The 25,826-nt window shown below is 37.5% G+C and overlaps 1 protein-coding gene across 2 annotated transcripts; it reads right to left on the bottom strand.

Moving 5' to 3' along the window:
- Nucleotides 1–3,065: 3,065 nt before the first annotated feature.
- YME1L1 (YME1 like 1 ATPase) lies at nt 3,066–25,826 on the bottom strand. 2 transcript variants are annotated; one of them, XM_080339690.1, is made up of 19 exons: nt 25,498–25,826; nt 22,732–22,860; nt 20,063–20,216; nt 17,935–18,033; nt 16,085–16,194; nt 14,900–15,050; nt 14,705–14,812; nt 13,779–13,828; nt 12,813–12,903; nt 10,910–11,062; nt 10,335–10,467; nt 9,782–9,844; nt 9,157–9,269; nt 8,631–8,786; nt 7,854–8,005; nt 6,879–7,005; nt 6,707–6,780; nt 5,994–6,080; nt 3,066–4,862 (listed from the first exon to the last, which is right to left on the bottom strand). In XM_080339690.1, exons 1-19 carry the CDS (start codon nt 25,525–25,527, stop codon nt 4,719–4,721), a joined length of 2,124 nt encoding a protein of 707 aa, XP_080195816.1. In that variant the 5' UTR covers nt 25,528–25,826; the 3' UTR covers nt 3,066–4,718. The 2 variants fall into 2 exon arrangements, with proteins under 2 accessions (XP_080195816.1, XP_080195815.1); XM_080339689.1 differs by having other exon boundaries at nt 13,779–13,861; nt 25,498–25,825.

Raw genomic sequence — 25,826 nt, 5'->3', positions numbered from 1 at the left:
TCCCTTAGCCACAGCGACCATGAAGCAGTCAGGTTCAAAATCTTTGCTAACTGGAGGAAAACTTCCAGCAAGACCTTAACACTAGGTAAGAGGAGAGCAGACTTCAGGCTGCTCAGAGAAATGGTAAGATTCCCTGGGAAGAAGCTTTTGAAGGTCCATCAGTGTTGGTCGCTACTAAAAGCACAGGAACAGGCAATTCCAAAATGCCAGGCAAAAATGGCGAGGCAAAAAGCCAGCTTGAAATATTTCTTCTTGAGATGTCGGAAAAGGAAATTATACTGTTAGTGGAAGCAAGTTCAGGCACCATGGGAGGACTACAGAGATGCTGCTCACCACTGCAGGGAAGAAATTCACACTGCCAAAGCTCAATTAGAATTGAAGCTGGCCAATACTGTGAAGGACAATAAAAAAAGGCTTTTAAAAAATATATTAATGGTAAGAGGCAAACTAGAAATAACATTGGCCCATTACTGCATGAGCATGGTTGCCTTATTAACAAGGACATAGACAAAGCTGAAACATTTAATGTTTTCTTTGCCTCTGTCTTCCACACCAATGATGGACTTGGGGGCCCCTATAGCCCTGGGTTAGAGAACCATGTCTGCAAGAACGATAAACTCCCAATCAGTCTGGAACTTGTATGGGATTTGCTACTCCAGCAAGATCCCTACAATTCGATGGGGCCTAATGGGATTCATCCAAGGGTGCTCAAAGAGCTGGCTGATGTCATAGCGAGACCTCTCTCTGTGATTTTTCAATGCTCTTGGGAGTCTGGTGAGGTCCTGAATGACTGGAAGCTGGCAAACGTTGTCAAACATTGTCCTAATTTACAAGAAGGGCAACAAGGATGACCCTGGCAACTACAGGCCTGTCAGCCCCACCATTGTGCCTGGGAAAATCATGGAGGATTATTCTGGGAGTTATTGAAAAACATCTGAACGACAATGCAGTCGTTGGTCCCAGCCAGCACAGCTCATGAGGGGAAAGTCTTGACTGACAAACTTAATTTCATTCTATGACAAGGTTACTCACCTAGCTGACCAAGGGAAGCCTGCAAATGTGATCTTCTTGGATTTCAGTAAAGCCTTTGATACTGTCTCTCACAGTATCCTCCTGGACAAGATGTCCAGCACACAGCTGGATAAACACATAATGCAGAGGGTGAACAATTGGCTGGCGGGCAGGGCTCAAAGAGTTCTAGTAAATGGGGTTATGTCGGGCTGGTGACCTGTCACTAGTGGGATTCCACAGGGATCCATTTTGGGCCAGCACTCTTCAATGTCTTCATAAATGACTCAGACACAGGACTCCAGCGAATACTAAGTATGTTTGTTGATGATGCAAAATTGGGTGGAGCTGTTGACACTCTTAAGGGCAGAGGTGCCCTGCAGAGGGATCTGGACAAATTGGAGAACTGGGCAATCACCAGTTGCATGAAGCTCAACAGGAGCGAGTCCTGGATTTTGCACCTGGGACACAGCAACCCTGGCTGTACGTACAGACTGGGGGATGAGATGCTGGAGAGCAGCTCTGCAGGGAGGGATCTGGGGTTCTGGTCAATGGCAAGTTGAACATGAACCAACAGTGTCCCTGGCAGCCAAGAGGGCAGCTGTGTCCTGGGTGCATCCAGCACAGCATGGCCAGTCAGGCAGGGGGGTGACTGTCCCGCTGTGCACTGGTGCGGCCTCACCTGGAGCACTGTGTGTAGGTCTGGGCAACACAGGATAAAAAGGAAGTAAAGCTACTAGAGAGTGTCCAGAAGAGGCTATGAAGTTGGTGAAGGGTTTGGAGAGGAAGTCATATGAGGAGCAGCTGAAGTAATTTGGTTTGTTCAGCCTGGAGGAGACTTCATCACGATCTACAGCTTCCTCACTAGGGGAGGAAGAGGGGCAGGCACCGATCTCTTCTGTCTGGTGACCAGTGACAGAACCCGAGGGAATGGCAGGAAGATGTGCCAGAGGAGGTTTAGGTAGGACATTAGGAAAAGGTTCTTCACACAGAGGGTACGGGAGCACTGGAACAGGCTCCCCAGGAAGGTGTCACAGCCCCAAGCCTGACAGTGTTCAAGACTGGACAACACCCTCAGACACATGGTGTGAACTGTGAGGTTGTCATATGCAGGGACAAAAGTTGGACTTGATGATCCTTGTGGGTCCCTTCCAACTCAGGACATTATATGATTCTATTATAAAGAGTTTCTTCTGAGAGACTCAAGCAAGTGTGACAAAGCCGGGTCTGCCTCTGTTCTGTGGGGGTTTCTGGGGGCTACTGGGCAGCCAGGGCAGAATCCTTCTGTCCTTCCTGCTGTCTCTCTCTATGGGGACAGTAGACTGGAAAACAAGTCATGGAGAAATTAACTTCCAGGACAAACAAAGTACTGACACTAATTTTCAGAGCAATGAATCCTAGTCTACAGGCATTAAATATTTCAATTTAGAGTCACTATGAATGCTACGTAACAAAGCCCTAGATAAATCACTGACAGCCAAGAAGAAATTGTGTGACCAGTTCCTTAGTATTGGCTGAATCCAGATTGCAACAAAAGCATTTATCAAATGCTGACACTGACAACTTTCTCTCCAGAAGCTGTTATTGACTACGCTGCCAGAGAAAATGAAACTAAAATCAAAACCAAAATGACTTAAAAAAGGAAGGCATCTTAATAAAGAATAGACAAAAGGAGCAGGACTCACTACTTCTTTGCATAGAGCTTTTGAATGAGAAAAATGAATTAGACCTCAAGGACTTGTCCCCCAAACCAGATAATTCAATATAGATTTCAGTGACTTGAAATAAGTTTTTTGCCTTTGTTTCTAAATGCAGATTCACATTATTTAGCTGGAAAAGCTCCCATCCAAGTCCCACTACTCAAACAGCAATTGAAAAAAAGTCTGAATTTCTAGGGAGAACATTCCCTAGAAATCTAAGTAGAGAGAATGCATTTTTGCCATAATTCTTAAATTTATTTACAAGTTTAAATGTTTTATACATTTAAATTTACATAGTAGGGAACTTGGTATTACAATTTATAACAATTTACAGTGAATAAAAGGAAAACCAATATGCATAATTAAAATTAACCTTTATTACTCCAAAAGAGATGCCAAATATGCAGTATATTTCTGTTTCTGTTGGCATATTTCTAAAATACATGTACAACTGTAACTGGTCAGCTTAGACATTTGGTATACTGGTTTGTAACATTTGGAAGTTCTCCCACACTGCACTGGGATGCCACTATAGTAAGCTCACAAAAATAGGCAAATAGAAAGTTAACTTGGTTTTGAAAGAAAAAAAGAAATGCATGTGATCTTACTTAAAAAACTCCTAGGTTATAATCAAGCGTTACACTCAGAAAATTCTAAAATACTATGTTACTTCTAGTTTTAAGTGTAGCTACTAATTTCCACTCACATTTATTGGCACCAGCCCAACTATTTTAATGTCCCAGTATGGTAACCTTCCACATTAACACACTAATAAAGGCCCTCTCTGCAACAGAAGTTTATAGTCCCAAGAGTCTACAATTAATTGTGCAGAAAGATTATATCAAGATGTGTCCTTCCTAAAAACCAGATCAAAATAATACTGGCATAGAACTGCTAGCAATCACTTCCACTTGATTGGAAACTGCTTTTGTTTTCAAAAACTTTTTCCTATTATCTTAAAATTTCCAGAGGTTTCTGTAATGGTTGAAAGAAAAGGTTTTATTTCCCTACTTCTACGGTAGAACAGAACTGGGAATGTTATTTGAAACAACACATGCTTCAAACATTTTCTGAACTACTTTTTAGTGAGCAATATTGCCCTCTTTGAAGAAATTATCTGGATTATCTAACGCCCATACTAGTAGAAACTACTTCTGTAGAATATCCAGCAGTGCAAAAGCACTGTCAAAGCACTGATATCCATCTACTGCAGTCATAAAAAATATGTAGAATCTTGTCAGCAGCACAGAGGTCATAGGTATTTCTCTTATCCCTGCCATGGTTCTGCCCAAAACATGGTCCAAAGAGGCTCAGATGTGTTTAACCTATTGGTTTAGCATTAATATTTCACTCTCAGCCATACATGTGTGTATTTAGCCCCAAAAGCACTGGAAACACAACCTAATGTTTTTGCCTAACACAGAGCTCCCACAACTCCCTTTAACAGAAACGTGCTGTGTAGCTGCCTCATTCTTAGAGATGTTTTGTTACGTTTCTAAGTGAGTCTTCTTTAAAAGTGATCTCTGGCCTCAAACAGAGTGTGAGCATTAGTTAGACAACATACTGCTGTTTTTCAAACCAATCTGTCACTACCCATGAAACATGCCATAGCACACATTGTGGGGTATAGTGTCAAATGCACATGTAGCAGCACGGCCCAGGAGGCTGTGCCAAAACACACCACTGGGGCTGCATGTTTTTCTTCTCAGCTTTGACACATTTGAATGAACCAAAATGCTGAATTCAACCCTGGGATTCATCTTTCTAAATAACTTCTTGTGGAAAGAGTATAGGGAGCAGAAGATGAGGAATTTGTTTTATTTTGTGTCTTGTTCTAATGAGACACAACAAATAGATGAGTAACATAAGCTCGCAAGAGACAGAATAATATCAAAGTGTCACTAATGCCATACACACATCAGGAAGGGAAAAAAATGCTATGCTGCATAAGACTACTGCATTGTTAGATGTACATTCTTCAAATTATCAGTTGCTGTATCACAGAAGTTATCATCTTACTTCTAGTTTTTTCCCCTCTAGAACAATTTGGATTTCTTTGGCATCCAAAGTCTCATATTTCAATAAAGCTTCTGCTAAATTCTTGTGTTCTTTTGCATGAGTCTTCAGGATGTTCTTCGCTCGCTCGTATGAATCCTAATATTGAAAAAAGGTAAAAGGAGATTTTAAGACTTCAAACAAAAACAACAGCAAGATTCCACTTTAAAAATTGCTTCCTGGTAAATACAGCTTGAAACAAACATTTAAAGTTGTGCCTTACATTTCATAGACAGCACAGCTCCTGTGTCATGAAGAATTAAAATCCAGCCAGCATAATTATTAATAATTAAAAAAAAATATGCCACCTTTGCATTTTGCAGAAGTAAGACTGAAAATAAAATCCTGAGACAGACCTTGGGTTTTTTATATATGACTTAGAAAAGGCTTACAAGATTTGAAAAGTTGCTGATTAAATTAAATAGATTTGATTTTCCTTTATGAGCAGTGCTACAGCATTCAAGGGACATTCCTCAAAGCCTGAAGTTTTTAAAAGCTAATAAAACTCTCAAATTATTATGTACTTTCAGAAAGCTGAATGGTACCCAACAAGTTACCAGTTGCTGCAAGTAGATGCACACTGCCAGCATTGCCAGCTTCAACTTTAACTTCTAATCAGAGGTAGTTCTGACATAATTGAGTCAGTTCAAAACCAGCTGCAGCAAAAGTGTTAATTGTTTAAATGCTTTAAATAAATAATTCTCCTGCCTGTACCAAACTAATTCAGATTACCGGAACAGTGATCTGGAGGCTCTGTGATTATGAAATGTTACACATTTCCCTAAAGCACCTGATAGTGATCACTGTGAGGAATGGGATACTGGAAAAGGCAACTCTCTGATCCAATAGGGCCATTCCTGTGAATCCATATAAAACCATTTAGCTGCAAGTTTAAAAACATTCACATCTGAGACAATGTATAGCCATACTTTTTTTCCTATGAATCAAAGAGGCAAAATACAAATCCTGACCAAACATAAGAGGAAGTGTTAAAGCACATACTGAAGAACCTAAGAGCACCAACTTGCTTCTCACTACTTGCGCATGACAATTACCAAAACACTTTGATATGCAGAGATTCGAAGTTGCAGCTACATTTAATACCTGCAAATATTTCCATCCACCTGTGTATTTTCACCAATACATATTATCAAACTGAATAATCAAGCAAGCTGATGCTTGACTCATCTGAAAATAAATGTATCAGAGCAAAGGAGAAAAGAATCTTACCCGTAGAAGTGTTCTTACTTCCTGTTCAATTGCAGACTGAGTTTCAGGGCTAAGTTTGCCCGAATCAGTATAGGTCATAACACCAAGCTAAAAAACAACAACAACAACATCTTTATCTTTTGCTGCTGTTGCAGTTAATATACAAAGCACACTGGAAGAGCTTCAGCACCTATAGCTTCTATGTGCAAACAAATAAAACCATTAATCAAATGCAACAGGAGCAAAACAAGAAGTCTGCTCATCAACAGCGTAGACAGTGCAGAGTTCTATTTCAACATGTCACAGTACAGATCCTGATTAAGTGTTTTCTTATTTAAAAAGCAAAACAAAATCCCCAGACTACTAACACTTGATAGGTAATACAGATGACTAAAGAAGTTTCTTTAGAAGTCTAGAAAAGTCAGTGCTGTTGTCCCACCTCACCTCCAAGATTATTGTCAATTCCAAAATGTTTGGTTTTATTACAAACATTTTCTGCAGACATTAGTAACTTTCAAGATAATTATGAAGTGAAGATCATGCAAGTTCATTTTTCAGCTGTCAAATATACGGGTTTTCTAGTTGAGCTCTCTAGAGCAGGGCCAGTCATAAGGCTCACTTACTTTTTTACCAGAACAACTTAGTCTCTGATCACTGACAGCCAAACAGGCTTTTAGTTACAGAACAGAACTTTTCTGTGTAATAGATACATGTTTAAGGATTGATGATAATACCTTCTCGCTCATTCCAAATCTAGTCACCATCAGTTTTGCAATTTTAGTAGCATTGTCAAAATCGCTGGAAGCACCTAGAGAGCAAACAGATGTAAATTATGTTATTGAAGCCAAGTTAAACATGCCAGTCCAAAAGCTTTGATCAAAACTTCTTTTAACTACAAAACAGGACCTGTTGTGATGTGATCACTTCCAAATATGAGCTCTTCTGCTACTCTTCCTCCCATACAGACATCCATCTGCGCAAGCAACTGGGATCTAGTTTCACTCCATCTGTCATTTTCTGGGAGCAAAGACACCTGTAAGATACAGAAGTGTGGTCAGGTAACAATAAACTGAAGAAATACTGAAATAATCTGAAAAATATTCTTGTTTATATCCAAAGCAGATATAAAGGCTTTTATGCAAGAATCTGAATGCTCTGGACCCCCTCCTAGTCTACACACTCATCAGGTTATCTGGAGGTGATAAGTCTACCAGCTACAATAGTCTCCTGCAGGCCAGGAGCACCACATAAAATTAAGCAAATTAAACCTACCATCAGAATAAACAAAACAATCTACTCAATCAATTTCTCCTTGTTCCCTACATTTGCACCAAGCACAAATCGGATTGCCTGGAGGATTCGGGCCGATGATCTTTTTTAACTGAACACATTAACTTGGATAAAGTTCAACAGAAATAGACATAATATTTTTCTGTTCAAATGCTTGGCAGCTAAAGGCAGAATAGAAAAAAACTTAGAGATATATCTATGTGAGACCATGTTTACAAAAGTCACTCTGGACAAAGAACAACTTGATAAAGGATTTTTGTGTTAAAAGTATAGTTGAGCAGTGCTTCTACTTTCAAGTCCTTGAAACTTCTTCAAAGTTTCACTGCTGGGTGCTATTTTAACTGCAATAGAATCACACAAGGAAAGAAATGTGTGTTTATATGAACCATTACACCAGCATATGCTATTTTATTTCAAAGTGAAGAAAGCTTTCTATCACACAGAAAAGATGACCAGTGAGTTTTCCAAGACATTGCTCATAACTGAGTATTTCTACATATTGCAACATGCATTAATATAATTACAACAAACAACACTGTTCACAAATCCCTCAACAACACTGAACCAACATCAAATTCCACAAACACTCACATGTCCAAGCGTTGTTCCTCGTGTCATGATTGTAGCCTTGTTGATGGGCATTGCATCCTTAGTATAATACGCGATGATAGCATGTCCAGATTCATGGTAAGCGGTGATGGTTTTGTTTTTCTCATCAATTTCCACACTTCTACGTTCAGGTCCTTAAACGGAGGAACAATAAATGAACTTGTTGTACAGCTGATCACCACAAATCATATATTACATATACAGAGCACAAAGCAGCTGAGGAACATCACGCAAGCAAAATTAACTAACACTCGTTAAGTGCAAAATGTTTACATGTAGGATTTTAATGTTTAAAATGCACCTCAATGTACTCTACAGACAAGTTGCTTTTAAAGGAATAGATTTAAGATGCAGTCTAAGAAAACTCCATTTCTCTCAAGTATGAATAGACCAGATTTTTAGTGTGTATGTCTCAGATGTTTAAGTTTTTTGTTACCACATGACAAGTTAGATGAGCAGAAGTTCCAGGTTTCTAATAATTTACTCTCTCCTTTCCTTCAGGAATGAGTAGGGGAAGGGTAAGAAATCAAGTGTGTGTCATCTTTAAGCTCAAGTAAAACATGATACCTTTCTTATAAAAAATGCTACAAGTCTTTAATGTATTCCATACTAGATTTTACATACTACTTTCCAGTCTTAAAGCGTTCCATTCAGAATAAACTACCAGAAGACATTTTATTTTCCCCAAAAAGTCTTAATCACACAAGAAAATCCCCGCGTACTGTAACATATATGTATGTCTTTTGTATAAAATCCTACCCATTAGAATTTTGTCCTTGGAGAATTCCAGTTCTTTCATGGTTACCATATCTTTTCCATCAACAGCTGCCTTTAAGGCAGCTTGATTTACAAGATTCTCAAGCTCTGCTCCAGAAAATCCCACTGTGCCACGAGCAATTATTTCTGGATCAACAGCTGTGGGGAAAAAACAAATTTGCCATTAAGGTCCATATTACTCCCCAAAAAGCTTGTATCATGAAGAAATATCAAGAAATGATAGAATTCTAAGTAAGAGTTATGGTCTATTAAACTAACACGTTAAAAAAAAAATCAACTTTAGAAGAAATGAAGCATAATTTTTAAGACACCATGAACTGTTTGGGACTAGAAAGAAACAGTGTCTCAGAAAACTGTCATAATGGAATCTACCAGGCAATTTTTGTGTTCTTTACTGAGACACATGGTAAAGTCACAAATGCTGATGGAATAAACGACTAATATAGGAGAGGGCTGATTCAGTATAAAAACTGTTACATAAAACAATTACAGTAAAGTATTTACTTACATGGATCATACTTTATTTTATTAACGTACCACTTCAGAATTTCTGTACGACCTCTCACATCAGGCTTGGGAACAGTAACTTGCATATCAAAGCGACCAGGACGTATTAAAGCACTAAAGGAAAAGACAATTTAATCAAATGACTTAGAAATGTTGCAGTAAACTGTTGATAATATACATAAGGAACAAAAAAAAATGTAATATTTCTAAAGACATCTATGACCCAGACTATGTATGATGAGCAGGTGCAAAGAAAATCATTTTCTTATCGGTAAAAAGACAGATGAAAGATGTTTATTACCAACCCATTTTAAAAGTTATTTTGCATTTGTATTGCAAACAGGAATGCAGGTAGTCAATTTCAGTATAAAAATTTACAGAAATTTTAGATGCTTAGAAGCATGTTACTTATTTCTCCTTATTTGACACAACTGCCTTTTAAATGCCCGAAACTGGTCAATACACATCCTTTTTAAGAGGGGAAAAAAACCAGCTATTAATATATTGCTGTCATACAAGATTATCACAAGCAACTTTGTTGTTCTTGTTTGTTTGTTTGGCCGGGGGGGGTGTTTACTGGGTTTTTAATACATGCTCTGTAGAAATTATCAATACATTATACTCACTTATCTAGTGCTTCAGGGAAGTTTGTTGCACCAATAATAACAACACCTTCATTAGGTTTAAACCTGTACAGGAAAAAGACAAAAGGGAGAGAATGTTGGAGGGTTTTTTGGAGACAGAATTTACACCACTTTTTGCTCAATAACTACTTCTATTTCTTATTTCAGATGACCTCAACTGGTCAGAAAAAAAAACACACTATCAAAACATAACACATGATCCAAGAATGACAACACTTAACCCAGCAACTGGTAAAAAGCAGAGCTGAACTCCTTCCTTCAGATATATAGGCAGTCTAAAAAAAGTGAGAAATTATTTAAAATAATTGCAGCTATTGTACAACTCAGAAGCTTCTATATTCTTTACAGTAAGGCCATTAATGCTACTGTTGGCAGTACTAGAAAGTACTAGAAAGTGGCCATAAGAGCATCTTTAATGCGTTAAAAGCACTAAAAAAAAAAAAAAAAAAGCTTTCAAGGGAAGAAAAATGCACCCAAATATTCCAAATACCAGTCAGTCAAGCACCTTCTATGCCCTCAGAATCCATATATTTACCCATCCATTTCAGCAAGAAGTTGATTAATGGTCTGTCTTGAATAGGGATGCATTGGAGATTCAATTCTCTTCCCACCAACAGAGTCCAACTCATCAATAAATATAACACATGGTGCATTTGCTTTTGCTTCCCCTGACAAAATAAAAATAGCAGGAGGACATTTGAAGCACACAAAAGAAAAATGTCTCACATAATTTAGGATTCTACTATTTCTCTTACTCTTGGATTATAAAGTGTTCTATTAGCATCACCAGAACTGTCTTGATTTTACCCCCCCAAAAAACCCACGAAATATATTTTTGAAATGAGGCAACAGAGAGAGAATTAAGATTTTTCATCTCCACATCACCTTATTCTTACCATGCTACAACAATTTACAAGTAAGAGAGATTAAGAAATCCGTTGTATTTTGTATCATCTCCTTACAATAGTTTATTTCATAGACCTGGGTGGAGAACATGGATCTATTACAATTTTATTTATTAAGCCAAACTGTACCTAATCATACCTTGTAAACACTGAATACTTAATCTTGTATGTTAAAAGATTTAAAACCCATGAATATTTAACTTACTGAATAGGCTCCGGATGCGACTAGCTCCGACACCAACAAACATCTCATCAAACTCAGATCCAGATGCATAATAAAATGGAACATCAGCTTCACCAGCTACAGCCCTTGCAAGAAGAGTTTTACCAGTACCAGGCGGTCCAACTAACAGAATTCCTAAAGAGACAAACAAAAAAACCCAAACAACAAAAACATCAAACCTGCACAGTCATCTTATACATGTAGTACTTCCATACATTAGAAGAAATCATTTACACTTGGCTTCAAAAAGCCGTTATCATCCCACTTCAGATACTGCTCACTACCTGCGGTCTGAAGAAGTTTCCTACAACAGATCTAGATCCACTCTGATCCATATGGAAACGACTTGTAAGACTATCAAATTAAAAGAGAAGCCTGAAGTATTCTACAAAGTTACTGCTCAGTTTAGTAGCAAAATCCCTAATAGCTGTTCCTGAAAGTAGATTTTTTTTTTTAATTAAATAATTCCAAGTAATCAACTTTAAACAGTGTAGACTATCAACAGGAACCAGACTTATCAGGATTACATATTTCAGAGTCACTTGGCCTTCTACTACAATCAAGTTGAAACATCCTTTTAAATGAAAGTGTTTGTTTCTGAATTGAAGCAGTTAGCAAGCACACAAGGTGCTGAACACAGTACAGAAGAAATAACCTAACATAATGCTAAAATGGCTTTTAAGTGTTCAAGACTAAACGTACACATCTTTCTCAGATTAAAAAAAAGGTAGAACAGGATTAAAAATTTTGGTGACAGGAAGCTATGGGTTAAGTTTTCAAGACTAAACTTATGTATCTTTCTGAGAAAAGGTAAAATAGAATTAAAAACTCTGGTGACAAGAAGCTATTCACTTTAAAAAAAAAAAAATATATACCCTTATAGAGACAGTTAAAGGAGGTGAAAAATAATACAGACCTAAAGACCTCTGGGCTACATGAAATTGTACTCAAAAAGACATTAGCACAAATTACGCATAACTTTATCAGTAAAATATAATTAAAAACTCTGGTGACAAGAAGCTATTCACTTTAAAAAAAAAATATACCCTTACAGAGACAGTTAAAAGAGGTGAAAAATAATACAGACCTAAAGACCGCTGGGCTACATGAAGTTGTACTCAAAAAGGCATCAGCACAAATTATGCGTAACTTTATCAGTAATTTTTTTTTTAATACTATGTTATGTTCAGTTACAAACTAGAAAAAATATTGGTAGTTTGGTACATCATCCCTAAAAGGTTTACTTGGCACTTCAAAGAAATATTGATTCTTAACCCTGTGAAGGTGGCTGCTAAAAATGATAAACACAGGTTTGATTTCTGAACGGCTTTTTGCCTGGAATCTACACTCTGCTGCTTCGCACTGTCACAGCTGGTTACCCCTACTGTTATTATTGAATTTCTACCAAAAGCAAGATGTACCCAAGCATCTTTGCTGCTTCTGTCTATCCCAGATACCTCAAACGCTCTGTGAGGGTAAGCAGTAACAATCAATATTTACACTTAGGGAGCTGAAGGTAAGAGAGGAAGCATGCAACACAACCACCTCAGCCCCACTTCCCCACTCCCAAGTACCTCACTTAAGGGTATCCTTTAATAAAGAAGCTTTTGCAACTCTCTTCAAAGATCCATTTGTTCTTCAAATATTTTAGACAAACAAGGAAATCTAGGACCTATGTTTTAATATTATTTCACGACTGTTCCCAAATACAAACTAAAACTAACAGTAGTACTCAGGCCCATTTTGGTTACTTATTCTTTTTATTCCCTAACTAAAGGAAAAAACATTCAGAAGCTAGGCTATAGATTTGTCACTCAGTACAGAACGAAGTTACGAAGACAGCCATGGCTATATGTGATTTTAACTTCTGAGCAATGATTCTTACCTTTTGGAAGTTTACCTCCCAGTACAGTAAATTTATGTGGGTTTTTCAGGAATTCCACAACTTCCTGCAATTCTTGTTTAGCTTCTTCAACCTACATGTTAAAAACATGGCACAAAATATAACTAAGCATTTATAAAATGCTGCATCATTTTTATGAGTTTTACATTAGAGACAAGTCTAAGTCTCTAACTGTGTATTGATCAAAAATACACCACAGAAATAAGAGATAAAAGTGTACTACAAGATTTGTGTGGATACCAAGTGTCCATGAGTTTTACTCAACCTATTTCCCAGAACTGTTCACAGGAATAATAAGTACACACTAAAGTTAATACTACTAAAGGAACAACCAGCTCAAGATCAGATCTGAACAACAAAATTAAAAAAATCAAAAATTCTACATCAAGATAATAGTCTAATTGGCTAAAAAGAGATTAATTCTATCTGTTTGTCCAAGGGGAAGGAGAGGGTGAGGTCTTCATTTTGTCACCAACAGCCAAAGAATGAGTTGAATAAAAAAATAAAGCCATCCCATCAGCGGTGACATGCCCATGTCTTTCCGGGAATCTCCGTATCTCCTGTCCTAATATCACATATCTGAAACAGACAGTACTAAGCGAGAAGTAATCAAATGGCATTGTCACCTTCTTGTATTGGTCAACTTCTGCAAAAAATAGATTAACGTGGATATTTATGGCCCACCTTTTGCCATTCTAGCCTTTAAAAATGTGATTGAACAAGTCAAGAGCGCACCTTTCTTAAAGTATTAAAGGTTAGCAACATATACAATTGAACAAGAGTAGCTAAAACCTTCCTTGATCTTGACCTTGGAGTGGTCAATACATATATATATATATATATAAGGTTTCAGTTCGTACAAAGAAATTTCTTGAACAGAGCAAGACATTCTTCAGGCTCACTATGATTAGTTAAGCAAGAACTCACACACTTCACTTTTGAACTTACCCCTTTTACATGTTCAAAGGTGACACTTTTCAACTGGATCGGATCAACTGCTGCATCAAAGATACTCGATGTTCGAAAGCGTACTAATAGCAAACAGCAGACGATGAACAACAAATGTACACATTAAGTAATTTCATTCCAAGACTGAACTTTGCACTTGAATGCATACCATTAGGCTACTAGGTTTACACCTGCCCTTTTAAAAGGGCATGTTTCCATTTGCAAGTGTCCAGCAAGAACATGATTTACTTAAAAACGCAATAAAACCCAAAACCTAAATAAAACAAAACCAAACACCACAAACAAACCTTTAAAATATTTGAAATTCATTCAGTAATTTAAGTGCTTTTTAGTCATTTGTAGTGCTGAAAGCCCTGCATCCAAAAGCAGCTACACAAAGCCACAAGTTCTTCCTCACTGTTTCTGCACATATTCTAACTTTCTTGAGACTCAGGTGACAGCACGAAGCCAAAATTCTGCATTTACACTAGCTCAGCCTTTGATCATTCCACTATTTCCAACAGATTTCTCAAGATGATAATTCTGCCATGCAAATACCTAGTTCCTATAAACTAGGCTGTGATTACAAATAAAAATCAAACTATTTTGCCTACTGCTCAACTAGGTAACACATCATCTAAATTCAAAGACAAATATATAACTGGTGAACAGTCTGACTTCTCTGCTTGTTTCCAAGTAATTGTTTCACCAAGAGAATTAAAATAACTATACTAACAGACAACTTTTTTGTTATCACACTATTGTCTGACAGGCTGTAGCCAAAAGCAGTAAATAACTCTTCTCTCTCATTAGTACATTGAAATGTTACACTAAAACAATCATAACATCATAACACATTAAATTTGTGCTAAACTTAGTGGAAGAAACAACTCAAGTGAAAGAGTGAGGGAAAAGAGTCAACTAACCAGCATCAGAAAAGGAGCCTTTCCCAGGTAAAAATGATGAATACACAGCAAGATAAAAACAAAGAACTAAGAGAAAGAAAGAAAGCAAACGTGATCTTCTTAAGGAATCTGCAAAAGAAAACAAAGAAAAGTTTTTAAACAGGCTGAAATAAACTACCTTCTGAATGCAACAATACACAAACTAGGGCAACTTACCAAGTGTTTTTTGCAGGAATACTTGTGCTTTCAAAAAGCCCTCTGCAAAACCAGTTTTAAAAGCATCCTGATGTGCCTCTGGGATGTTTTTTGTTTTCATTAGCGCATCCAAGTTTTCAACATCAATTCTTCGCTTTCTCAGGAAAAAGCCCTAAAATATTTTCCACAGCAGTGTTAGTACACCACTCTAAGTTCAAGTACAGAGTTAACTTACTACCTGACTAGCATGGGTGAGGGGAAAAAATAAAATAAAACCAGCATATAATTCAGGCACTATCGGGTCAGTTAGATGACACCAGGCAGTAGCTTAAGTGTGGAATCACAATGGCTCCACACAGGGGCACCCTGATTCTTGCTGAACAGGTCCAGTTCAGAGCCCACCCGGACCCCAGTTCCACACAGCAAACGCAGCCTATGGCAGATTTGCACACAGGCGGCTTCGTACACCAGATTCAGGGGGAGTTGTTAGCTTAAGCTTTTTGCTTTGTGAAATCAACTTAAACTACAGTATTTCCAAATGTGAAACATCTTCATAAGCACAGTTTTGATAGAGCTCTATCAAAGCTAATTTACACACACAATAAGAGCAAACACTTTAATTAGCCTGACTTCTGTACAACTGATTAGAAGCAAAGAATACCTAGGGTAACTCAGTTTTTTTAAACGCTTGTCTGCCTCAAGTCTGGCTAGTTATTTACTGAATTCAAAGTACAGAAGTGTGTTTGTAACCCATAAAAACATAGAGTTTGAATTTTTGTATCTTAAAAATATACTAGCCACAAATAAGTCTATTCTTAAAGCAACAATCAGATGCTGAACTGCTTAAAAAAAATACACATTCTTATGTTAAACTAGCTGTGTTTGTTTAAATTAATACTTCATGTGACTCCAAGCTCTTTTTGACAAAGCCACGAAAACAGAATACAAAGAATTTTATTTCTAGAATGTAGAACACTGATACTACTATCATAAAAAAATAGAAATAACTTTTATATTGATGATATATGAAGCAAATCTGCTTATTAATAAGAAAAACCAAAACGTTGCCAATAGCTGGAGTTTAGAATTAAGAAAATTTTTCACACTACTGAACAAAACACCCTTGGTAAATTGTGAAGGTTCATGCAAGAGAAAGAGATGGTCTGAATAAGCCCAAAACAACTTCATAATGCTGCTTGTGTTCACCTTCAAAAGCGAAGAAAGTGAGGTTCTTGTTTCTGTGAGTTGTTCAGATGTTGACTGCAGACGTCTTGCTCTTGATCTCAAAGTCTTAAAGGTCCGTGATTGTATGTAAACTTAAAACAATAATAACAAATTTTAAAAGTTAAAAACTATCCATTACTACCACTACAAAAGAAAAAGGCCAAAGAGATTTCAGAAACTATTATATGAAAAAGACTATCATGATTGAACTGAATATAATCTTCCCAAAATATCCACAGTAGAAAATGATGAGAATTGCAAAGAGCAATCTGTTTAAGATGCCTGACCAAAACCGTAAAAAACAGAAAACTGTATGACCGACACCTCTGGATCTAACAACAATAAACTGCATAAATGAGGCAACCAATTTTAGTACTGTAAACAGATAGTTACATGATCACGAACCACCCATAAATTTTTGTGTTAAAATAATCAGGAGTTCACGTTGTGACTTATAGATAATTGGCCTGCCTTACCACTGTCACAGGGAACAGAAAAGACATACAGCCAAATTAAATCCAGGCAGGCTGACAAACATGAAACACACTGAAGCTAATCCAGAAGGATGGGAATGAAAGTTCCTCCTCTAAAATAAGCTCTGGCTAAAAGCTCAGCTTTTATAAGGTGCCCCAAGGAGATCTGGAATGGCTGAGGTGTGCTGTTAACTTCAGAACTGACAAAAGAAATGAGACCACTTAAACACAGTGACCTTATAGCACTCTATGTCACAGTGAACTTACAGAATTATGTGTCCATCTTCTATCACATCAGAAACCTTGCAATGAAGATTTTATCACATAAATCACAAAAGCCAAGATTATTTATCTTCTTTCTCTACTATGTTTTAAAATAGTCACCAATACCAGTCAATTATAGAGTTTTAACTAAGCCTTCTGTTATCATATTATAGCACCAGAGAAAAGAAACTTCTGGAGGTGATCTGGTCAAACCCCTGCTCAAAAAAGGTCTAACTTCAACACCAGGTCAGGTAGCTCTGGACCTCATCCAACTCAGTTTTTAATATCTCCAAGGATTAAGATAACATAACCTCTCTAAGTAACCTGTTTCAAAACTTAGCCATTCTCATTGGGAAAATTTTCAAACAGGAACTTCCTTTGCTTTTACTCATAATATTTGCCCCTTCTTTGAGGTGTGCAAGAGAAGTGTAACTAATATGGCTCCAAGAGCAACTAGATCACTCCTTGCCTTCTCTTCTGCTAACTTTAAAACCTCAGATCCTTCAGCTTCCCTGTAAATTAAATGTCAAACAATCTGCACCCTGCCTTGTGGCCCATCACTGAGCTATCTCCATTTTGTCAGCCTCTCTCTCTTAACCATGGGACACAAAACTGGACACAATATCCACATGTAGCATCAGAAGAATGGAACAGAAGACAATACCTGAACTTCCTGAGCTCCTGATTATGTTCTTGTTAACGCAGCCCTGTTATTACCCATCATACATCCAGAAGTGTTTAAACCAGTCACCAAGCACCTTAAAAATTTTGCCTGGATGAATACCAGATTCGACATATTTATTGATTCCATAAGCAGACAGTTCATCTATCATCTTTTAAAAATAAGATCCTCAAATATTGACATATTTGAAAACGATTCTGTAGTTACACCATGTTTAGTAACTTAATTCTGGAAACATACTACTCAAATGCAAAAATAACTTCATGATTTAAAGTGTTAAGATCAATATAAAGTTCCTCCTGGAAGCCTACCAGTATTTCCTGAATGATGCCTCTAAGACATAAGTAAAAATATTCTCCCAGATTAAACAGATACTATAGAGATTAAAAATGGTGTAGTTTATTGGTTTATACCTGGCCAACACCGAACATCTGAACAGAAATTTTGGAGAGGATTAGGATGCTGTCTGTACAAACAAGATGAGCGCAAAGCACTGAAAACATCCACGAAACCTGTAAAAAGATAAAGCAAAGTATAAATAACACCCTATATTAAATGGCAGTTAAACATTACTTCTCACATAGGTTGATTTTTCTTTCTTAAATGTTAGTTCTATTTTACTATGCTCCTTCAGGCATCTGTAATTAAACAAACTGACCATTACCAGTACACAGATAGTTAACTTAATTGTATTAGCCTATGTCAGACACTTTGCAGTATACCAGAATTTTTTTCTAATTAGAACTTCCAAAAATATTGGTACCCAGAATCTTGAATTTGAAGCTGTATCTGGGAGGGAAAACTCTGCCTGCCTATACAGAGCTGAATCCAGTTATCTAGACTGGACAGGAATCCAAAGACATTCAGGAAGCTGAAGGACCAGCATTCAACCAACCCTTCAGTTTCAAAGGCTTTAAAGAACAGGTTGCTCATAGGCATTTTAAAACAGACTATGTATAATGTAGGAAAACATTTTAAACTGTACTAAGTCTACTTAATTGTACAGTCCTCATGCAACACAGAAACAATAAATAAATAACTTTTTTACTGTGTTGCTCTTTTACTTATTAGGAGATACTATTTCAAGCACGCTATAGACTGCAGGGAAAGAAGATCAAAGAAATCCTCATTTAGCAGGTACGAATTATTTAAGAAACAGAGACATGAGGAGGGAAGGGGAAAAAAAAAATATGAGGCCAAGCTTATACATGCTCTCTTCCACAGTAATTCAGAATCTGATGTAACCACAAAAAGGGCGGTCTTTTTCTTTATTTTACATATTCTGATGAAGTTATTAAATCAGTTAGATACACTTAGGACAGCAAAAAAAAGAACCTAGTGTTCCTGTTAAATTTTTTGAAGTTATATGGTTGTAATAACAGCTTACAAACTTATTAATGAAATACTGAGGAACTATGTGAAGGAGAAAAAAATATTAGCTATAAATTCTACAGCGCTGTGCATTTTGCACTCTTCTACAACACTGCATATTGGCTAATTAATACTACACAATTATGAACACATCCTTTTAAAAAAATATAAATACTCTCCTCACTTTAAGCTCAAGTATATGCACAACATACACATATCAACAGTAACACTCCTCCATAGCAAGCAGTGTCACCTACACCAAAAGCACTTTCTTGAAGATTTAGCCCCTCCCTTGCCTGTGGCAGTCTTCCACTATAACCTTGTTTTACAACTGTGAATGAAACCACCAGTCTGGTGAGCTGCCATCTTAATCTATGGAAGCTTTGAAGGATTTGCAGCTTCGTTCTTCACATTGAGCAAATTGCCTCTGGGCTAATTGTTTTTTGTCTCACAGCACAATATGATTTAATACTTTTTCACCATAGTAGCCCTGAGAAGTTCTTCTTATGCTTGTTCTCCCAGCTGCAACACTATATAGGCACTATCTCAAATGTCAGCTATTTGCTGCTTCTAACACACTCTCGAGCACTTACAATGGCCTTGCTTCCTGCATTTTAGACTAATACCAACAAAATGTCTTCAACTGTAAGGAACCACTCTTGGTTTATTTCAGAAATGAAATACTCTACATGGACCATCAAAACTTTGCCATCCCAAATTCCTCTCTAATGTCCTTGTGTAACGTTGCTTCAAGCAAAAAATAAAGTAAACTGGACATGTTCATGACTGTGTTACACTAGTAGATTAGCAAAAGCTGATTTCTTCTATTTGGCGCAACAAACCATTGAAAAATTCAAATCTCAGGTTCACAATTAAGAGACGATGCACTTGTACTACAGCTGAATTCAGACAAGTTCAATAGCAGCCAACTTCATCTCTGAATCTGAAGAAACAATTCCAAAATCTGGGCTAAATTTTCTAAAATTCCCAGGGTTCAAAAGCACCACTCTAGGGACAACCTGTACACAATAAAATACATATTAATACTCTTTTTATTAAAGATTTTTAAACTACAAGTTATCTACAGCATCAGAGATTAAAGAATAACTATGTTCACCTTTTTAATCTAATGCTTACCAATTCTCTTAAGCACTTTACTCTGACACATACCATGCTTATTTTCAAAGAAGGACTCAGCAGAGATGTACGATGTGTGCCACTGTGAAGAGACTTTGTTTTCTGCACCAAAGCCAGGAAGCAACCTGTTCACCAACTCTTTGAACTGGTTAGCTTTCAATCCCAGATCTCTTAATTTAAGTACAGACTGCAAAATAAATAAATGTTTAAAATTTACCTTAGGGAAAAAAAGAATAATCGAGTTAACTTTTTGGCTTGATACAGCATCTATATTTTACAATTCAGACTGAAATAACGTTTTTCTAAATGACAATGAATGAAAGGACGATTAAAGAAAGAATATTTGCAGTCAATGCAGAATAACTTTTCCATTTGCATACACTGATACTTTCATTGTTAGAGTACATTTATGACAAGTATAGTTTCTTCCCAATTCAGTATTTCTATCACCTTCCTGCTCCCTGATTAAAGAAGGCAACAGAAGAATGGCATTTTCCAATTCTTTCTGCTCTTTATGACAGAGCAAATGGAGAGCAGAAGGGGGAAAGTTGGACAGCGATAGCCACCCATTGTATTTCATCCAAGTGAGCAAACAGAAAAATCCCTCCAATGTTGGTTTTTTTTTTTGGACAGCCTGTTTGAAGATAGTGCAGATTTAGCAGCAGCACAAAGACTGCATATTTAGAAGCTACACCCAGCATTAAAACCATAAAAAGCTACGAGCTGGGTAGACACACAATGAAAGGCAGAAGTTTCTGTGGAGAAAGGGTAAGTATTGGGATCTGTGATTTCCTACAAAGAAACTACAGAAAAAAAAGGAGGTAAAGCACATATACTCGAGTTACTTAAGTAACCTAAATAACAGTAATTTTAATCTTGTTTTTTACAGATAGGAAAAAAATCTTTTTTTATGGGAGACTATGTTTTAAAAACATGTATTGGTTTGAACCCTTTAAAATATCTATCAGCCTGTCGATATTGCTTCTGCAATAACTTCTTCACTGAGTAGTAAATATTCTATTCTAAATGTATTTGCACAACTATTTACTTTTTGATTATTAGAACATTATGGATTATATTCTTGTTTTTCCTAAATTGTTTTACGTAAGCCTTATGTTAATCTACTTTCAAGGTGAAACTAGATCCGATAAAAAGAAATACATGAAAAAAAATTGAATAAAATGTCAAAAGAAGCCTTTCTAGAAGAGATTCCTAGATGCATCCAGAATACAGTATTCAAAGTTTATAGCTTAAAATGGATTTCTTAGGTAAAAAGTACTCTCTTTCAAAGGCTAGGGTAGATTGCTTCTGGCCCACTTTTACTTAAAATAAGTAAGAACACATTTTTAAACATAATTTGACTTTTGCACGTGGATTAGAGGAATAGATCAAGCCTATCAAGCCTTCCTACTTCAGCTAAACAACTGCTTGGAAAATTACTGAAATGCTAAGAGGGACAGATTAAAAAAATAAAAAATAAATAAAAAAATAAATTCTGTGACCCTTCAGAAGGGTTTACTACTCTTACTACTTCCAAATACAGATTTAACTTCACAGCAGAGGCTTCACATTCTCAAATAAAGATTCTTGCCATTCTAATAGTTCAACTTTATTCAATATTAGAACTGCATGTACTATGTCAGTATTTGCTGATTTCAAATTTGAGCATAATCTTTATTTAAGCTTAGGTTTATTACAGTCTAATCAACTTGCTTTAAAAATAGTTTAAGAAAGACTTTAAAAATTCTTATTTTTATACTTTTATCATGGTAGGAGGAAGCAAACAGATGCATGACAAATTAGAAAGAAAATATTAAATGGGAAAATCCCTCTGTATTTAAGAGATCAGATTCTCCTGCTGAGTGGAACGACAAATACAGAACTGAATAAAAGAAACATACTTTTAGTTTTGTTCAATAATCCAGGTCTCACGCTGAAATCAATTTTTATCACCAGAAGGAAATAAAGAATGACAAAAAAAACCAAAACCAATCAACCAAAAAAAACAACCCTCAACAATAGAATCAGAACACATGAATTATTAGTACAATCCAGGCGGATTCCCAAAGTTCTGCAGTTAGTGAGACTTCATGGTTTTCGTCTCAAACGTTCTTAGTTTTAATACTTGTTGTACAAAATGAGTTGAAAGAGAAGTGGGAAGATCTGATACTACTTTGCACTTCCTGTATTTTGATTTCCAATGTGAAGAACCAAAAATACCTAGTGATACTGAAAGACATTTTAATAGAAAAATAAGAAAACATGCAAATATGCTATTTAGTCCCTCAAAATCCCTCAACATATTTTAAGTTACAGTCCATCTTCTCACAAGCAGTAATGAAACAAACTTTGCTAGAACTCAGAGTGAAAAGACAATAAGGGTTTTATTAACCAAAAAGTTATTCTTACTTTAGAGCAAGAAATGTTGACAGCGAAAACAAATTACCTCCTCATTTGCAAATTACTAGAGACTATTAGCTTTTCCCTAATTAATGAAATGCTGTATTTTCATAGAATCCTTATTGCCAAAGCACCAACTGAATTCCGTCAAAAAGTTACATTCTATGTGTTAGCATCGTTTCATTTAGTCACATCATATTATTTTATAAAATGAGTCAAATATTAAATTCACTTAGACTGATATTATTCAGATTTAATGCAGTTAAAAGCAAACCCCCACTTTTTCCAAGGGTTTTTAGTACCTCACTCTTGAGAGGATCATGCTCTGGGGAGGTGTCCCTCTGGACAGGCTGTGCGGATGCTCTGCTGGCAGTAGTGGAGCTTTTTGGTGAATGAAAGGCATTGATAAGGTGACTCAGGGGAACAGTAGCCTGGAGGAAAAAAAAACCCAAAAAACAACAGATAAACTTGTTTATCAGAAAACTTGTTTAAACTATTTAAACACATCTCCATTCCAAACCCTGACTTTTAACCGAGGAATTCATAATAAACCACATGAACTCAACTTCAACACCACAGTGTCAGCTGATACCTCTATTTAAAGGAAAAAGAAAGTTCAAGTACGCATGACAAATTAGAAGCTCACACAGTCTGGAAGAGGAAAAAAAAAAAAAAGAGAAAAAAAGAGAGGCTCCTGGTTTTCAAACATAAGCATCATTTAAAGAAAATAATCACTCGATTTTTCAAATACAGAAATTGGTACAGATTATCAACACTTAGGAAATGCAAAGACTGCCCTCAATTCGCACTTAAGACAGTGTTTAGTTACACAAAAATAATAGACAACTTCTTATAATTGCTCTTAGCTAAAACAACAGGGAAATAAAATTGCTACTACACTTAATACTTCCTTCAGAATATTTTTTTTAAGGTATCACTTGTTTGCTGTGTTAGATATGTGCTTCTGCAACCAGAAGACAGAACAAAAAGGATTGTCGCTGTCTTCTGACAAATATTACAAAATTAATAATAATTTCATGCAAATAAAATACAAAGCCTTGTGAAACTGAATGTTTTTCCCTTGTAGCCACCACATCCCCATCACAGTCAGTTAACTTACATTCCAAATAGGTGTGTGGGGTTATTTTACCAACATAGCAATAAAAGGCACAAAAAAGGAAACACAATCAATAGTGGGAGAAAAAGAGAGAAAAAACAATAACCAACAACTTCTATGCTGACAAGTCTGCAAGGTGACAACAACTCTTCAAATGTTTAAAACCTGCTGATATGTCATTCAGGAACTTCCTCTTATTTGGAAGAAATGTCCACTTAAAATAATCCTGAGCCTGTCTTGGTGTCTGCCAAGCCAAAACTAATATCACCATTCTTGTTAAGACTTCACAGCACAACCACGGAACAGAACTAAAGCTCATGAAGAGAAAAATACTGCTAAATGAGGTATTCCATCTATTTAGCAGTAGGCCTTAATTTCAGACTTTACTATGAGATATTATAACATAGTAAATTCTAGATTAACCCTGGACAGATACCAAGCAACAGATCTCATTAAACTGCTTCCCCTTGAACCAACCAGAACAAGAAGCTCAGTCAGTGGCCGCTTTTGAATAGCACTGAATCATGAGGATTTCTCAACACCTTACTAATTCAGAGATCACTGTTCTTAGAGTACTATTTACTTGTGCATTATTTTCCAAACAACACCTATTTTCATCTATAAATTCATACCTTTATACCTTTAAATATCTATTATTTTTTCCTGCGTTATACAAATTATTTCTAAACATTTCCTTCATGTTTCTTTCCTATGGATCCCACTTTAGCACCATACCTAGGCATCACACTAACCTACACAAAGTGCATACACATATCACAATAAGTTCCGCAGTTCAACAACATTCAGCCAACTCGGTGACACCACCTCATGAAATCAGCACAGAAGCCCAGGTGCACTGCGTATCAGGGCTCCTCCTTTAGCACGTGACTACGTCTATTGTAAATATATGGTACAAATAATTCCAACACTTCCAAAACACCTCATTACGTATCAGCAGGGATGAGAGCTGGGGTGCAAATCCTGCTGCTGGAACCACAGCTGATTACAATACCTGATTAAGCCTCTGCCTGTGAATGTCCTTCCCCAAGAACTTTCATCTCTGTTTTGACTAGACAGAAGATCAAAACAGATAATGCTCTGAGACATTAAAACTGCCTCAGAATTAATTATCTAAAGTTATAATTAAACTCTGAGAGTTTGTGGTAAAACCATAAAGCCTCTAGTGGTCACAGCCAGCATCCCAACCACTAACCAAACCTTCCTCCTGCATTTCACACTATGAAAAGATGGAATGACGCACTTCTAAAAATATAATTACAAGTTCTGTCATCTCACTACACTAACTAAAGCAATTGATACATTCTCCACATCTGGAAAGAACAATCAAATCCCAATGTGGAACAGGACTATCACATACTAATACCTTTTGCACAAAACATAAAATTAAAAACACTGTTCCAAGTCAAAGTTCATAAAACGCACCAGTCCTACCCAACTCACCATCTAATAAAAGACAACTTCCCGATTGCATCCAGGCTATTCTACCTCACAAATAATTCAGGCGCTTTTCCTCCACTAGCTCTTCTAAGGTTTAAGTAATGTCTTTCTCGTTTCCACAACAACTCGTGACAATTAACAGCACGCCCCTTGCTCCTACTATGAAAACAGAAACTAAAAAGCGCCATTTCCAGGTAGCTTCATTTCAGATCTCTCAAGCTTTTCCCGTCCCTTCCCCGCCCGCCACCTGCGCACCCGGTTCCCGGACCAGCAGCGCTGTCCGCTGCAGCCCCCGCCGCTCCCTCCCCGCCGCGAAACCGGAGCGCCCGAGCCGCCCCCCCATACCTCCAAAACAGGGCAGCCGGGACCTGGGGACCTCGGCTCCCCAGCCAGGCCCGCAACCCGCCCGAGCGCCCCCGCCCGCCCCGCGGCCTCCGCTGGACACCGAGTGGCCCCGACCGCTGCCAGCCGCGCACCGCAACGGGCCCCTCACCTGCGGCTGTACGGTGGAGAAGGAAAACATCCTCCCTGCGGGGACGGCGGCGGCGACTACAGGCGCTTCTCCCGCTTCCCAGCCCCGACGTAGAGGCCGTGCCCGCCCGCAAGGCTCCGCCGCTCGGTCGCTGTGGCCGCCGCCGCCAGCAGGAGGGCCCGCGGCTCCACTCTTGGGGAAAATGGCCGCCCCCTACGGCCGGCAGTGACCGGGCCCCAAGCTGTCCCGGAAGCGGCTAGACATGGTAGAGCTTCCGGGTCGCTGCTCCCTTCGCCACCCCGCGCAGCCGCCGCCTCTGCCGCCGCACGGCGGGGTCGCTCAGCAACCCG

The sequence above is a fragment of the Nesoenas mayeri genome (assembly GCF_963082525.1).
Source record: "Nesoenas mayeri genome assembly, chromosome: 2".
In the NCBI taxonomy this organism is placed as follows: domain Eukaryota; kingdom Metazoa; phylum Chordata; class Aves; order Columbiformes; family Columbidae; genus Nesoenas; species Nesoenas mayeri.
Note: the sequence above shows the minus strand (reverse complement) of the source record. Positions and strands in the feature narration are given on the sequence as shown.

Coding starts and splice junctions, on each gene's coding strand:
- YME1L1 (XM_080339689.1), bottom strand. CDS start 25,527: ATGTTTTCCTTCTCCACCGTACAGCCGCAG. Junction 15,051..16,084: donor CACTTTCTTCGCTTTTGAAG/GTGAACACAAGC, acceptor AAAATATTTTAG/GGCTTTTTCCTGAGAAAGCG. Junction 7,006..7,853: donor GAGGAACAACGCTTGGACAT/GTGAGTGTTTGT, acceptor TGTATCTTACAG/GTGTCTTTGCTCCCAGAAAA.